Source organism: Paramisgurnus dabryanus, chromosome 15, assembly GCF_030506205.2.
Source record: "Paramisgurnus dabryanus chromosome 15, PD_genome_1.1, whole genome shotgun sequence".
NCBI classification, from domain to species: Eukaryota; Metazoa; Chordata; class Actinopteri; order Cypriniformes; family Cobitidae; genus Paramisgurnus; species Paramisgurnus dabryanus.
This window is the reverse complement of record NC_133351.1, coordinates 3,983,617-4,000,600: the sequence shown is the minus strand read 5'-3', so window position 1 is coordinate 4,000,600 and position 16,984 is coordinate 3,983,617. Positions and strand designations below refer to the sequence as shown.

The 16,984-nt window shown below is 35.4% G+C and overlaps 2 protein-coding genes across 3 annotated transcripts in view; one reads left to right on the top strand and one right to left on the bottom strand.

Annotated features, from left to right (window-relative positions):
- The window catches only part of fastkd1 (FAST kinase domains 1), a 42,908-nt gene extending 30,481 nt beyond the window's left edge, over positions 1 to 12,427 (top strand). For both annotated transcript variants that reach the window (XM_065252307.2, XM_065252306.2), the window contains 4 exons: positions 9,730 to 9,843; positions 10,014 to 10,158; positions 11,557 to 11,671; positions 12,051 to 12,427. In XM_065252307.2, coding sequence (XP_065108379.1) covers positions 9,730 to 9,843; positions 10,014 to 10,158; positions 11,557 to 11,671; positions 12,051 to 12,143 — 467 coding nt within the window. In that variant the 3' untranslated portion in view covers positions 12,144 to 12,427. The remainder of the gene's footprint in view (positions 1 to 9,729; positions 9,844 to 10,013; positions 10,159 to 11,556; positions 11,672 to 12,050) is intronic.
- klhl41a (kelch-like family member 41a) lies at positions 12,338 to 16,694 on the bottom strand. Its single transcript, XM_065252310.1, has 6 exons — positions 15,531 to 16,694; positions 14,996 to 15,153; positions 13,440 to 13,547; positions 13,173 to 13,358; positions 12,791 to 12,937; positions 12,338 to 12,686 (listed from the first exon to the last, which is right to left on the bottom strand). Exons 1-6 carry the CDS (start codon positions 16,617 to 16,619, stop codon positions 12,575 to 12,577), a joined length of 1,800 nt encoding a protein of 599 aa, XP_065108382.1. The 5' UTR covers positions 16,620 to 16,694; the 3' UTR covers positions 12,338 to 12,574.
- Positions 16,695 to 16,984: the final 290 nt, after the last annotated feature.

Genomic DNA, 16,984 nt, shown 5'->3' with positions numbered 1-16,984 from the left:
TAATCTATATAAAGCACTGTACCATACCACCAAAAACATGCTGAAGTCATACTTTCTGTTAATGCTATTCATTTTTATCACCACCAGGTGGCGACTGTAGATCAAACATGCAGTCACTGTTTCGTTTCATTTCATTTCTCTGCAAAGGTTTGAGTGGAGATGAGCACGTGGACCTGTGTGATAATAATAAGAGATTATTCAAAGACATATCGCAATGAGGATAATTTTAGTATAGGGATAAACATTCCCTACTGAAAAACAGCTAAAACCAACCTAACCTAGTTGACCTGGTCTCCCAGTTTGGTTTTAGCTGGTGTAGCAGGCTGGTGTAAGAAAGGTTTTAAGAGCCCACTTTTAGCTGTTCAGATCGAAAAACCAGCTTTACCAGGCTGAAAGCTTAGAAGAGTGGTCTTAGCTGGTTTACGCCGGTGCCCCACGCCTGGCAAAGCTGCATACATCTGGTTTTACTGACTGGTCAAGTTAATGGGTCAGCTGGTCTTCCACCCTGACCAGCTAGAAAAGTGTCCAAACCCCCTTTAAATCCAGCCTGCTACACCAGCTCAAACTGGCTGGGAGACCAGTTAAAACCAGCCAGCCAGCTTAGGTCTGTTCAGCAGGGTTATGGATGTCTATTGTATATTTACTGTACCTGGGGCAAAAGACAATCTCAAATTTACAGGATTAGCATTGAGCTGCCAAAACCAAACCAACACTCTGAAGATGGCTAGTTATTTTTTGGCTAGACAGACCATGTGCTGGGTTAAAAATGATCCAATGTTGTTTTGTTTTTATGCAATAACTGGGTTGTAATAATAATACCCAGCATTGAGTCAATTTTAATCCAGCGGTCTGTTCTGTCCAATATTTAACCAACATGCAAAATAACCCATCCATTTGAATGTGATCACTTGTTGGTACCATGAAGCTGATCATCAACTCTGGCTCTGATCCTAAAGCTAAGATTAGTCCACAAGCGTGTGCACATAAAGGAGTGATGTTTGTCTTCAACATGGATAGGCCAAGTTCTGTATATTTCCCAGTAACGATTTCTTTGTTTATTTTCTTTTTTTTTTTACTTACAATAGCAAAATCTTAATACATGTGTCTCATAGCAGTACATAATGTCATCCATCATGCAATGGTAGTTCAGTGATAGTAATCATTTCAGTAATCATGCACAAATATTAAGCAAACAATATACTGTTTCAAAGAAAGTTTGCAGATACATGACAATTAATGCAAGTTAAACAAATACAAACCTGTTAGTCAGCACTTTAATTTTTGAGCATTTTCTGAAAATCAACATACCCAAAATAAAATCCCTGCAGCTCTTAAACCCTATGGACTATATTCATAATTCTAGTCTTGTTTGAAACTAGACACGTGACATATTGTTGCCGAATAGTCATAACAACTCAGAGTAGAATAGGAACAGAGTAAAACAAGGTAAAATATATATGAAATGACTTCCGATTTCTTTGAATAACATTCACAAATTTATGAAATTGTCATGTTAAACACCTGGGGTCACCATAAAGGTAAACTGAAAGTCTGACCATGTTGTGATTCAAATTTAAGAATGATTCTCGAAAAAAAATGTATAGGGCCCTAAAAAATCCGTTTTATTTTTTCCCAAATTCAGTTTTATTTTTTCCCAAATTCCGTTTTCTCCGTTTTAATTTTTGCAAATTCCGTTTTCTACGTTTTAATTTTTGCAAATTCCGTTTTCTACGTTTTAATTTCTGCAAATTCCGTTTTTTCGCTGACGAAAGCAGAGTCGTGGAGAGCCGCTTCGCCATGGTTTCAGTGTCTTGGAGGGGGTCTGAAACGACGGGAGGGGGCGTGTCGCCCAGATTTACTTCCCCCGGTCTGCATTTCCCCCATAGACTGTAAAAAAAGATGGACGACGCCTGTTCGCTCCCTTCCATTGGTGAAAAGTGAAGCCGCCAGAGTCCCGATATGGCGCTGAGTCATGCGCAGTAGTATTGAATTTGCATCAGTGTGATAAAAACTACAATAAATGACAGAAACTAGGTTCGGAAAAAAGATAATTGAAGTGTAATTAATTTTTTTTAGTTGGTCTCAAGTCCCATTGAATAACATGGGGAGGCGGGGTTTATGACCTATACTGGGACCAGTCACTGGGGGGCGATCGAGACGTTTTGGCTTCACTTTTCAGGGCTTGTGCGGCATGCTTGATTTCCCCAGACATACGTTTGTCTCCCACAAAAACATAATTTTATTCAAAATATGTAAAATTCCGCGTTAATACTAGATTCCGTGTTAATTAACCAATTCCGCGATTCCGTGATCGCGGAAATTATAGGGCCCTAAATGTAGTTTCTGTGAGCTTTTAAAAAAAAAAAAATGTGCACCTGGAGAATCCAAATAGACACATGATAACAAAAAAAGAAAGAGCACCACATACTACATGACTATCAATTCAAAACTTATCTGCACACAAAAGCAACTATTTCAGACAAAAATCATTTGTACATTATAACAAAATACTTTTGAATGTGGTCGCTCGGGAATGGACTCCAGATCAGTTGAAGGCCTATTTTACATCACAAGTAGAAAACACACACAAACGTGCGCAAACGCTTTATAATTACAAATGCCTTATGTTTGCCAAATAACTTGTGCATATAATGCTCAACATTGCTGGAAAACTCATATTTTCCCGCACATATCTTATTTTCTTGTGTTTATATATTTTATGCATCAGATTCACATAGCCATAAATATGCATTTACATATGTCATAAAAAATGAACCCATGTAAAACTCGTTCCCTCATCTCCACTGTTATTTTTATAATCAAAAACAGCTAACATGAAACAAAAAAACTGTAAATACATGATCAACATAACAAGACAAACTTTTACAACTTACTGTATCTGAGCAGCAGCTTGATCGATGCATCTCTGTCTCTCACACTCTCAACAAAAAAAAAGTAATCTGCAGTCGACGATCCACAATTTAGATGTTTATATCTAACCTCTGGAGAAAATCTGATCATATCTTCAAGCTATGTGAGCTAAGGTTAACCATAGCACGCACGCCTAAAACATTACGTGTGTCATGTAACCCCCTTTTCTCAAATTAGTGTAATTAATAACTAATGTAAGTATTGGTAAATGAGATCTGGGCTAGTATGAGAAGCTCTAGATACGACTACGGAGCCTAAAAAAGTAAAAGGTTAGCAGAAAACAGACAACACAAAACAGGTAAATTTAAAAATGTATTATAAAATATATTATAAAAAAATAAATAAATTATTTACATTCCCTGCCTACCTTAGCCGGCTTCCTGAGTGCACAGTGCACAATAAAAACAAAACAAAATAAATAACTCAAATGAAGAATGAGTCCATGGAAGTTCTCTGTGTGTTTCTTGCAGTATATGTGATCTCTTCACTACCCGGGTAGGTTTACGTGTTCTTATCTGTATTTAAAATGGAGGCAAATGATGATGATCATAGGTCCAAAGATGCCACAGCTGGCCACACCAGGCTCTTGGTCCGTTCAGTTCTGCGGTTGGCTCGCCACTGACCGCTAGGGTCAGAATCAGATCTATTCCTTTCTAAAAAACAATCTATACATACAGTACAGAATGCATTAATCATAATTGCCTCATTTCTGTTCAAATCTAATCAACTTTTCTCCATTCAGATGTCAAATCAAATATAATCAATTGTAAAGGATATAAATACTTTAATCATTATGCAAATGAATGAAGTCAGTTCCAATAAACAACAATTAATCAATCAATAAATCATGTACTTCCATCTCACAATACAAAAATAAATCATAGGATTTCTGAAAATAGATATTGATGTTTGAAACTTTTAAATATATTTGTGCATCTTAATAACATTTTAAATGTTACATTTTAACATATTTATTCTTTTTATCAGTTAAGATCCTCATATAAATATAAACATATATATTGACAATTAAATGTACTAAATCACCCTTATTTTACATATAAAACAAGACAAAACAAATACTCAATCAATCAAGTGACTTTTAAGTCGATAAAACAGTATTAAGGCACCTTTAACGGTGTACAGCATAATAACAGATCAAATCAACATGCATTTAAATGTAAACAATTAGTATGCAAGATTAACGATCTTTTATGGGCATCTATATAACAAAAAACAATATGAATCTGTATTTTTATGGTATTAAACAGCAAAAATCATGTTCACAACTCCGATTGGTTTTAAAAGAACGGTATTTTGCGCCATAATGGAGCTTGCGCAATCATCATAACACTCGTTTAAGTACTGTATTAACATCCTTACCGGAGGTATCTTGAAAAACTCATTATCAGCAGCTTAACTTTCTCTCTGTCTCACTGCTTTCAACCTAATAAATAAACAATATTTCAATAAATCGTATAAGATTTTTCTTTGAATTTCTATCCTTTAGAGGTTATTATTCATACCAGTTCTTGATACTTTACAACATCGTCTTCACCGGAGGAAAGTCATCAAGTGTTTGTTTTACTGGTAGGTTGCCTGGCAACTTGCAGGCAGAGTGATTTCTTTGCGCCACTCGCAGGCGATAAAGAGAATTGCACTCAGTAACCTTGTGTGGGTTACAGTCACATTTTACAGATGCAAATTGAATCCCTGTAATCGTTTCGTGATTGGTTACTACCCCATCAATCAAAACGTTGCTGAATAGGAATTGGCTGGGTTCATTTTGACTGTATCCAGTCAAAAACTAAGGTGTGCAAAATGACACATAAGCCGTTTCTCAATATGCGTTCTTGTCTGTACCATAGACTGTAAAAAAAGATGGACGACGCCTGTTCGCTCTCCCTTCCATTGGTGAAAAGTGAAGCCGCCAGTGTCCCGATATGGCGCTGATATCTTGGGTTTTGAGTTTGTGCAGTAGCGATTTCGGGACCAGTCATGCGCAGTAGTGAGCAGGAAGTGAAGCCGCGAAATCAAAACCCCGCCCTCGCTCTCGTAGAATGCGCATATCACACGATATCACAGCTTTCAATCATGACGTGACACCATCGTTTTTATATCATTAAATAACTAACTAAACAAAAACTTATTTTAAAAACAAACATTTGAATTTACATCAGTGTGATAAAAACTACAATAAATGACAGAAACCAGGTTCGGAAAAAAGATAATTGAAGTGTAATTAATTTTTTTAGTTGGTCTCAAGTCCCATTGAATAACATGGGGAGGCGGGGTTTATGACCTATACTGGGACCAGTCACTGGGGGGCGATCGAGACGTTTTGGCTTCACTTTTCAGGGCTTGTGCGACACGCTTGGTCTGTACTTGCGTCAAAGAGTAGGGACTTTAAGCAACAGCTGGGAATGGAACGGCTGTATGCTGTCACACCGCCGTAGCCAAGAACGTAAAAATCACTAAGCAACTGTAAACAGGACAGCGCAACGCGGTATAAATTCATTTATTGAGAAACAAAAAAATGTCATTTTAAAAAGCAAGAGAAGGGTTGGTTTTGTCATTAAATGACAATCTTTTGTCAGAAGATGAGTTTTTACTATTGTATGATGTAAATAAGTCTAAAAACCTAGATTTAAGCAATACTTGAAAACATTGAATACTTAAAAATCTTTAAAATTAGCTTAAATTTAAAACATTTTAACAGATATTATATAAAAGACATGTGGTACAATCATAAACTGATGCAATTACAATGTCATATGCCATAAAACATTACATTTATTTACACAAACTCTCATGTTGTAGCGACTACGGCAAATCAGCTGTTCTCCCGTAGTAGACCGTTACAGTAGAACGTCGCAAAGTAGCAGTTAAATTCGCGAATGCGCAATACAACGCCAGAATGGCGTTGCCGTTCCACCAGAGGCTGTTGCAACTTCTTACACCCTGAAGCTATTTTGGGGATTTTCGCCTGGATTTGGCCTACCCAATTTCAAAAGCTTCCCATACCCACATGCAGAGGTTTACATACAAAAGTTTGGTATCATTTTACAGGAAACCCTTTGAAATTACATAAAACACTGTTAAAAGTGCTAAACATGGTTGTATGTGATGTCAGGCCTCTAATAAACACAAAAATAAATAGGCGCTTTTTATGTTTTTTTTCTAAAGTTTTTATTTGAAAGTATATAACTCTGGTCCTGGGTATCTCAGGTCCCTGCAGACAGTTTTGTTTGATTCCAGCAATTGTCAGCTTACAGAGGAAAAAGGAATTTTTTCTCTATCATAATATATGCAAAAGTTATTTTACTCCAACTGATGGGAGGAATAATACGCTTATGGTGTACAATTTCTGCCAAAAAACATTTGAAGTGCTACCATAACCACATACAGTGGAATAAATGCAATTTCTTTATATCATTTTAAAGAAAACCCTTTGAAGTTACATAAAAAGCTGCTGTTTGTGACAAATATTGTTATTTATGTTGTTTTTCATATGATGAAACACCAAATTTTATTTTTTATGTTGTAAACACTGTCTTTGATAGTGTATAACTCTGGTTCTGGGTGCTCTAGCAGACTGCAGACAGTTCTGGTTGTTAGCAGCAGCAGACAGTAAACACCCAAAAAAAGAATGAACTCTTTAGCATGTCGCATTCAAAAGATATTCTTATTTTACTGAAGGGTGCGGAAATACATTTTTCATAAAAATATTAATTTTTTGTTTTGCACATATAATAAAAAGCTAGGGATTAATTATGCAAACAACCAAAGAAAATGCTGTGAATGGACTCATTGTTTAGAGTAGGACCTAAAATAAAAGATGGTGTATCATTTGTGGCTATATGTGCTATCTGAGGCAGTTCACACTCAAGTTTCACATATGTTTACAAAAGACCATTTTTTACCTTATTATTCATTCGATGATTGTTGGATATGTGTTGATATTAGAACAAAAATAACGCTGTAGCCTTATTCCTGAGAGTGAGAGCTTTCATTTGATATAAGACTTGCCCATGTTTGTCATTTTTGAAAAATATGAAATATGTGAATATTATATGATATCAAAAAATATTGGGTGGGTGATAGTGTAAATTAAGTGTAAATAACTTTCTTACAGTAAAAGATATGTCAAAGTGATGCATTTCTGCAGAAAGTAGAGACTCTAAGCTTTCAAACAGTATCTCATATGTGTTACTGGGGTCCATGACAGAGCATTAAAGATTAAAAGAATCTTTTATATTAAGTCAAAATACGAAATTTTGGACCCGGGACAGGGTCCTCAGGGTTGAAGAGGTTAAAGTCCCTATCGGCGGCCGTGGCTCCGCAGCGCCATCTACAGACTGTTACCCATAACACAACAGAGTTTCGCCTCTTGGGCTTCTATACTCTTTGCTTGCGTTCTTGTGGACTTGTGAAACGTCATCAGTCGCGGCCCAAGTTGTCACAAACCGCAGCTTTTATGTAACTTCAAAGGGTTTTCTGTAAAATGATATAAAGATTTATTCTTTACATTTATTCCACTGTATGTGGTTATGGGGACACTTCAAATATTTTTAGGTGGAAATTGAATACAGAGTTATAGACTTTCAAATACAGACTTTAGAAAAAAATTAAAAAGCGACTATTTAGTTTTCTGTTTATTAGAGGACTGACAACACATACAACCAGGGTTTCCTGTAAAATGATACCAAACTTTTGTATGTAAACCTCTGCATGTGGGTATGAGAAGCTTTTGAAATTGGGTAGGCCAAATCCAGGCGGAATTCCCCAAATAACCTCAAAGAGTGACTGGTTATTAAACTTTCAGATGATGTATAAATCTCAGTTAAAAGAAAATGACCCTTATGACTGGTTTTGTGGCCACATTTTTTATTAAAATGCTGTCATAAAATCCAAACAATAGATTTGTGAGTTTAGTAATTGATGCAGCCACAGATCAGTGAGGTAAATATGGTGGCATGTCATAACATTGAATCACGTTGGTTCTCGCGTCTTGTTGTAGAAGATCTACCCGTTGTTAATCTTCTACGATGTTATTCCCGGAATGAGTTGGTTGACGCGCTAAACTTTAATTACCGTTAAGAAGAGCCCAAGCGTTGTCCTTGCTTTAAAGTGCAATCCATTTATTCCAAAACATTAAAACAGCATGACAAACACACCTCTACGGTAGAACCATAGATATCTTTATTACACGGCTCTCTGGAATGCTTGATTCTGATTGGTCAGTTGAGACATTTGCAGGTTCGTTCTTTTCAAATAATAACTGCTCCAAAGTAATAATGCATAGCCGGTACTACTTGTACGATTAAAATCGCTCCGCGCCAATAAAGATTACTAGCTGTTTGGCGCCATCTTGTGACAAACACTGGACAACCATAATTTTAACATGTACGGAAAAAACAAAACATTTAAACAGTGGATAGAAGAACGAACAACGACAAGACACAGAGAGCTTACTGAGACTGAACTTGACAAAATAGAGCATGACAGCTACGAAGCCAACACACAAAAAAATACAGAATGGGCATTAAAACTTCTCAAAGACTGGCTAAAAGAGAAAAAAATGGAGACAGACAAGTATGAAGCAGAGGATCTTAATAAGGTATTACGATCATTTTATGCATCTGTGCAAAGTTTCGCGGAAGGATAAACATGTTAATTTAAAACAAATATGCCAATAAAATGTTTCAAATTCATATTCATGTCCAGTTTTTTTTCTTATGTGACAAGTAGCCGTGTAATAAGCGGGATAATGTAGAGGCAGCCGGTAGTTATTGGGAAATAAGCCCCTTCAGTGTGATACAAGACCCTCCGCTTCGTCGGGTCCTGATCACACTGTCGGGGCTTATTTCCCGATAACTACCGGCTGCCTCTACATTATCCCTTACATAAAGGCTAGATGTCTTACGACCGAGTCCCTAACGGCATCACCTGGCGGCCATCTTACCACAGGGCGCTCGCTCACTGAGCATTGAGTTTAATGGTGCAGGTACTTTTAAATGACCATAACTCTACCGATTTTCAAACGGTTTGGTTTTTTACAAACATTATTAACGTGGCTATAATTCTGGATGCTTTAACATGTTTCATGAATTTTTTTATTTATTTTTAGTATATGTATGCATATACTAAAAGTACCTGCGTCATTAAAACTCAATGCTACGAGTGAGCAAGCAACCTGTGGTAAGATGGCCGCCAAAATGCGGACGTTCCACTCAATTGGCCAGCAGCGCGGACGAGACATCTAGCCTTTATACATATCTATGGGTAGAACGGTCAAAAACCCTTTGCCCTTCCGGGTTAACACCTTGACCTCAACAATATGTTTCCTATCTATAAACCTGATGCATTCACAGATACACAGCGACACCTAGTGCAATAAAGAAGAAATAGCAGCAGTAAATTTGGCTGCTAAACGTCTCATGATGACTAGTTGTCATATGCATGTTTTGTCATGTGTCAGACAAGAACAAATGTGATCATAACATGATGGAATTTCAGTAGAAAATGTGTCATTTGTGTTTAACTGAAGAAAAAAGTTATATAAAGTAAATATTGTAAGAATTGATTGAGACAAAAAGTTCAGTTCTGTGGGTCCTCTCAGCTTGTTTATGAATAATAAAGCAAAGTCATGATTGGACATGATTGTGTGATTGTTACTGATGGGGGTGTTTTTGTTGTGCAGCTTTACCTTTACGTATATTGCCCAAGACAATTTTCCCTTAACAGGGACAAATTAAGTAATAATCTAACATAATGATATGATTCTCTTTTTAAAACTAGCCAATAGCTCCATAAGTGCCGCTCAACAGCAGATTCATAAGATGCTCGGTGGAGTGCTCGGTTCCATCAGCTGTGCCAGGGTGGGAGTCTTGACTCCTTACTTCTATACTGTTGGTGAGTTTTAAACCATCACAAATTACCGTAATGGATAAGTGTTTTCTCAGTGGCCAGTAACAATACATGCATAGAGAGCAGTTTATTGATGAATAATATCTTGTTGGATATGCTCTTTCACTTATATGCTATTAGAAGAAAAAGAGTAACTGTAATATTTTTTCCATCAGATTTTGAGTTTATCCTTGACCGTAACCTTCAGCCGATACCGTACGGCGAGTCGAGTCCGCTGCAGATCAGTGAGAACGGTAAAGTGGAGTGGGAATCTAAACCTGCTGACAGAGAGAGATCAGAGCTGCCGCCCGGTGCCCGCCGGTACGTCATGTGACCTGTAGATTAGGGCTGCATGGTATTGAAGAGAATTGCGATAATTTGCTAAATATTGTAGTTTTATGTATTTGCTGTGATGGTTTATAAAATCAATTAAAACTTTTTGAAAATATTTAAAAACTAAAAATAATATAACAAAGTTATGTTTTACATTTTATCTTCTTGTTGATAGTCTCTTATTGTTGTTTAGTCTCTGCTAAATCTTTGACTATACATAAACTTAAAGTCACCATGAAATCGAAATTGACAATTCATATTTTTGTGGAATATTGTTTTTTGTGTTTTTATAAAGGATTTATCTGTGCAATTAATACTTTATTTTTTATTTGTGTGCCCTCATAATCTTTAATTAAAAATGTTAACCTCCATCCCCTTAAAACAACTTCTCTTCCTGTGACAAGTTATGGCGGGAGGGCGCGGCCTATTGGGGGACTCACTGCATCCTAGTGCAGGGGTTTTCAAACTTTTTTTGTCAGATGAATCCCCTTGACGTAAATTGTTTACTTAAAGCAACACTAAAGACTTATTGCTCTTTGCTCCCCCTACAGGTTAGACGCGTAATTGTTCATTAGCACTGTAGTAAATACTGCAGCATAGCTGGCTCTGATTGGATTGTAGGTCTGCCGTAAAGCAAGTTTTTGTAGTTTTCACTCGAACTACAGGACCACTACCCGACGGTTGGAAACTTCTTTAGTGCGGTTTTGGCCCATAGAGGGCTGCAAAGCGAATGTGAAAGTGCCATTCACCCTGTTTTGAGTGGATGAACCAATGAAACTTTTTTGGAAACGTTATTTTAAGGTAAAAAAAACTCTTTGGTGTTGCTTTAAAGTGCAACCCCACCCCACCCAAGATTTTATGTAACTATTTAAATAATTTATTAGCACATTTGAATGTTTCAAAACCATTTATTTTTATTGCTACATAAAACGTATTTGTTCATATTGCAAGAGTTCTCAGTTGCAATTGTTGTTTAATGGTCAGATGATAAGCAAATAAAATTTATATTCTTGGTAGTATTTAGATTTTTTTATTTTGACATTATTTACATTTTATTATTTAATTATAATTGATACATTTTTTCATCAACTCACAAATTCCCTGCAATTCCCCCCGCGAGCCACCAGGGGGTTTGCAAACCCCAGTTTGGAAAACCCTGTCCTAGTGTTTTGTTAGCAACGCCAAACTTCCAACAATCCGTTCATTTCCCGATGGAGGATATCAAGTCCCATCTTACATTTTTCTCGTTTCAGAAACGTTTCACTGGTTTACGCGTCGTGATAAAAAAAAAAGTCGCAACTTCCATTTCATGTCGACTTTAAAATCAGGGATTAAACACCAAATTTTTACCTTTCAAAGTCAAAGATTTTCTCTGCTTCTGTCTAGCATTGCCTTGGATTTCCTGGATGCCAAATCCTTCTGCAAAAATTCCCGGCAAATGAAAGGGGATGCCACGATGAGGAAGAGACATCTGGAGATTTTAGGATATCACGTATTACAGGTCAGTATAATAATAAAAAAGAGAGATTCCTGCATTGTGGTAGCAGCCCAAAAGATTATCAGTTTGATCCCAGGGACACACGTACTTATAATGTGTATCATGTAATGCACTGTTCATCACTTTGGATAAGCACCTGTCAAATGTTAAATACAGTAACTCAAATTAAAATTGATTGTCGACTCTTCCTATATGCTTTACAAGATGAATGATATTTGTGTGACGTCTATGAGTGTTAACATTATCTTTTAAAATATTAAAGGTTGCTGTTTTTATAGGTAGTAGATAGAGGTTTAGGAGCAAAGCCAAAATATTTCTTTTGATAAACGTATGTGTAAATAAATGAAGTGTATTTTTGCTAATAAGAGGAATTCTTACACAGATTCCTCACTTCGAATGGAATTCAATGGAGCTTTCCACAGAAGATGCATGGAGGGAATATTTGAGAAGGAAAATATTCACAGAATTACCATGAGACTCAAAACATCTACATAACATGACAAGAGATTGTAACTACAGTATTTCTTCTATAGGAGATAACATTTGTGATCTTTTAACTGAACTGTGACAGAAATGCACTGCAGTCATGTTTTATACCGTTATTTGTTATAAATAAATTAAATATTACTCTGTAACTATTTACACTCATAATGATGAAATTATACAGTGTTTGGATTTAAATGTATTTATTTTTACATGTTTTTTTTTTTATAAAAAATGTATGGATGAAAAACAATAAATTTAAATTTGATATCTTCAGCTATATAAATGCTTTAAAGGTATTTCCTTAATCATAAAAGGTCACAAAAATAATATTTTCTGATTTTCCGAATAACACAAACTGTATACAATAAAATCAAGACTTTGTTAATGCTTTTAAATTATAGTCACACACCGATTCAGTTCTTAAAGTTTTGGCATCTTGGCTGCATTGAGTCTCATAGAAACACAGGAAGCACCAGCAGCGTATCGCATCTCTCTTATCATCCCAGACCACTGTTTCTTATCTTCTTCATACCTGTAAAAAAACATTTTACAATTGATTTTATGGCAATAACAAGTTTTACCAGAATTATAAATAATTGCAAAAGACAAAACTCATGTAATGAAGCAGAAACTCACTCCCAGATGTCTGTGATTTCTGAAGGGACGCATTCTTTGTTTTCATTCTCCATTATAGCGAAACCACCAACACCATAAAGCAAACCATCGGTGCTCACCAGATTTACAGAGCTTCTCTCCTGAGGAAACTCGGCGAACGTCTCCCATCTGATGGGAAAAAATACAGATCAACTAGTCTACTTTTTTATGTTCCCATCATATACTGGATTAGTATTAAACTAACAGTAGTTCAAGTTGTTTTATCACAGTGTCACAATTAAGTGAACATATAGATGACAATTACTGGCACTTTTGTCCTTAGATTTTATTGACTTCTAAATGGAAACCTGGCAATTGTATCCTAATTGGTTCATAGATTTGGTTAAATCAAGCGAAAACATACTTGTTTGTCCCAAAGTCGTATGCTTCACATGAGGCTAAGAGCCCGTCTTCATTTACTCCTCCAATCACAATGATCTTTCCTTTGTGCACCACGGCACCGAACATGGATCTTGATGTCTTCATGGCCGCCAACTCTTTCCATTCAGACTTCTTGTGGTTGTATGCAAACATCTTGTTGATGGTTTTACTGTTATGAAGAAAAAAACACGCAATTAAGCCAAATCACAGTCTTTGTATTTGAGATATAATGCATAGCTGAAATTTTTACTTTTCGTCTGTTTTTCCTCCTATGCAGTAAACGAGTCCGTTCTGTGAGATCACACTGTGACCGTGAATCTTTAAGGGCAGTTTTTTGGTCTCCAGCCATTTCATCTTTCTGCCAAGAACAGAAAAATGTTTAGACAATCATTTTATTATTTTAGATGTGTTCAATAAATAAACAAAATAATAATAATAATAGTATTTATTGCTATTTAGACAAACCTTTTATTATTTGTTTAGACATGTTCAATAAATAAACAAAATAATAATAATAATAGTATTTATTGCTATTTAGACAAACCTTTTATTGTTTGTTTAGATATGTTTAATAAATAAACAAAATAATAAAAATAATAGTATTTATTGCTATTTAGACAAACCTTTTATTATTCGTTTAGACATGTTCATTAAATAAACAAAATAATAATAATAATAGTATTTATTGCTTTTTAGACAAACCTTTTATTATTTGTTTAGACATGTTCATTAAATAAACAAAATAATAATAATAATAGTATTTATTGCTATTTAGACAAACCTTTTATTATTCGTTTAGACATGTTCAATAAATAAACAAAATAATAATAATAATAGTATTTATTGCTATTTAGACAAACCTTTTATTATTCGTTTAGACATGTTCATTAAATAAACAAAATAATAATAATAATAGTATTTATTGCTATTTAGACAAACCTTTTATTATTTTTTAGACATGTTCAATAAATAAACAAAATAATAATAGTATTTATTGCTATTTAGACAAACCTTTTGTTTAGACATGTTCAAAAAATAAACAAAATAATAATATTTATTGCTATTTAGACAAATATTTTATTGTTTGTTAGACATGTTCAATAAATAAACAAAATAAAAATAGTATTTATTGCTATTTAGACAAATCTTTTATTGTATGTTTAGGCATGTTTAATAAATAATAATATAATAATAATAATAATAATAATAATAATAATATGATGTTTATTGGAATTAATCCAGGCAATTTAACTGTTTGTTTAAAGATCTTTAATAAATAAATAAAATAAATTGTGTATTCTATTTAGACAAACCTTTTATTATTTGTTTAAATGTGTTTAATAAATAATTATTAATTATAATAATAAAGTGTATTGGAATTAAGCCAACATTTTATTATTTGTTTAGACATGCTCAAGAAATAAAACAACTAATGATAAAAATGTTTATTGCTATTAAGACAACATTTTAAGGTTTGTTTAATACATAACCAATAATAATATTTATGTGTATTAAAAATTAAGCCAAACCTTTTATTATTTGTGCAGACATGTTTAATAAATAATAAATTAATAATATTAATAATGTGTATTGCTACTTTTTTGATTAATAAATAAACTAAATTATTATTATTATATTGTTATATTAACAATAAAAATGTATATTATACTTAGACACGTTTAATACATAAATAAACTAATAATAATAATGTATATCGTTATGTAGACAAATATTATATTATTTATATTTTATTTTACAATAGGAAGGTGGCAGGAATATATATATAAAAAAAACAGAAAAACTTACTCAATATCGTAACATAATACTGAGTCAAGAGACTCGCCGGTCTGCAGGTCTTTACCAGCGACTGCAAACAGGAGATTTTCAAACTCTCCAATGGCGAACAGACATCTGGGTGATGGCATAGGAGGAAGGGCTATCCAGTTTGGAGAATGTGTATCCAGCTACAGAACAGGTAAGATTTAAAACCAGTTACCAACACACGGTAAGTTCAATTTCATTATGTGGGTATTAATGTTAAAGTTAGGAATAACTTGAAATCAAAAATCTGTTCTCATTTATTAACAATCTCTTTGTTTCATTCCAAACCCTTATGACTTTCTTTAGTTGAATACAAAGTTTATAAGAATGTTGACAGGCGTGTATATTTGACCTTACCCAATGTGTTTTAAACATGGCTTTATGAAACCAAGAATATCAATTGGGTTCATAACAACATGAGGTAAGGAAATCGTGACAGATTTGATTTCAAAATAAAGGAATGATATTAGTACGTTTCTTTGGATAACATTATCAATGTATAAAAGTATACATTTCTAACCTGATAGAAGTAGCACATCAACGGTGACTCTTTGTTTTCTTCATCAACCAACAATCCTCCTATAACGTACAGCAGGTTCTTCTTTGTTGTGATGCTAACGTGATTTCGAGGTATCTGCTCCGCTATCGCCGCTAAGAAACATTCATTTTCATTCGCATCGTAGGCCACAGCTGCCGTATCGTTGATCATGAGGATGAGATCCTTGGCGTACATACCGAGCCTCTTGTTGTCATTCAGATAACCAGGCAACACTTTCTCCCCATCTTCTCCTTCCCCCTTCTCTTTTTTCGGTGGAAGTTTTCCAGCAAAAGCATCTTTGAGGACCTTCAGCTTTTTCACAAGCTCAGGGTCAGCCTTTATAAGGTCATCCTTTTCCACTTTATCCTTGAAATATTTCTCCGGCAGCAGTCGGAAGCGGATGTGGTCGAAGGCGTCGGCCAAAACTTTCGTTCGGTTCTCCTTGTTCTTCCTGACCCATTTCATCAAGAGCTCAAACACAACCTCTTCCCTCTCCACGTTCAGAGCGTCACACCCAATGATAGCAAACAATTCAGGGGCTTCGAACTCAAGAAAGTCCTCGTCTTTAGCTAAAGTCTCGAAGCGTTCAGCTATGAAGTCCCTGGCAGACACTGCGAGTCTTGGGCAGTTTAAGGCAAGTCCCATTCTGAAGATAGCTAAGCAGTTACCCAAAGATAACTTGTTTTGTAGGTAGTTGACACAAACTGTGAACAAGGATGGTATTTGAAATCTGTTGGCAATCGCAAACACATCTTGCACGTTCTCATCCGTGATCTCGATCTCTGCGGAATAGAGATAATTCACCACCATATCCATGATGGTGGGATCCACCTCCTCCAGCACAACTTCCCTGTTGGGGTCCTCAATTTCCGTCCCATCTTCGGAGAAGTAAAGCTCTCTGAAGTAAGGACTACAAGCAGCCATGATGAGCTTGTGACAGGGAAGACTCCTATCTCCAACCTTCAGAACGCAGTCAACAAATTTGTTCTCCTTCAGAAGGTCCTTCAAACCATCCTGGAGCAGGGTGCTCTGAAAGAGCTTCAGGTCCTCTTTCAAACCCACAGGGTCCATATCTCAGTGGTTTCGGGTCTCGAAGAGGATGTGGTACTTCCTCTCGTCTTGCCGTCTCTGTTATAAGAGTAGAGCTCCAACACAAGCCCCAGCAATTTAAGCTCGTCCCTCTAAAATTAGACCCTCCATAGTAACAGAAAGAATTTGGGCTGACCGTACAGGAGATCACAGAGCATCAGGCAGCTGTCAATGAGTGAAAAAGACAACTGTGAAACTTGGACACACTCAGAGGTCAGACATTTGTTTTGTTAAAGGGTTTGATGGGTTGGTGTTAAATGGGGTATGAGGTGTCAGTCGAGGAACTGAACAGATGTCTAGAAGGGTCTAAATGCATGTGTGTGTGTGTGTGTGTGTGTGTGTGTGTT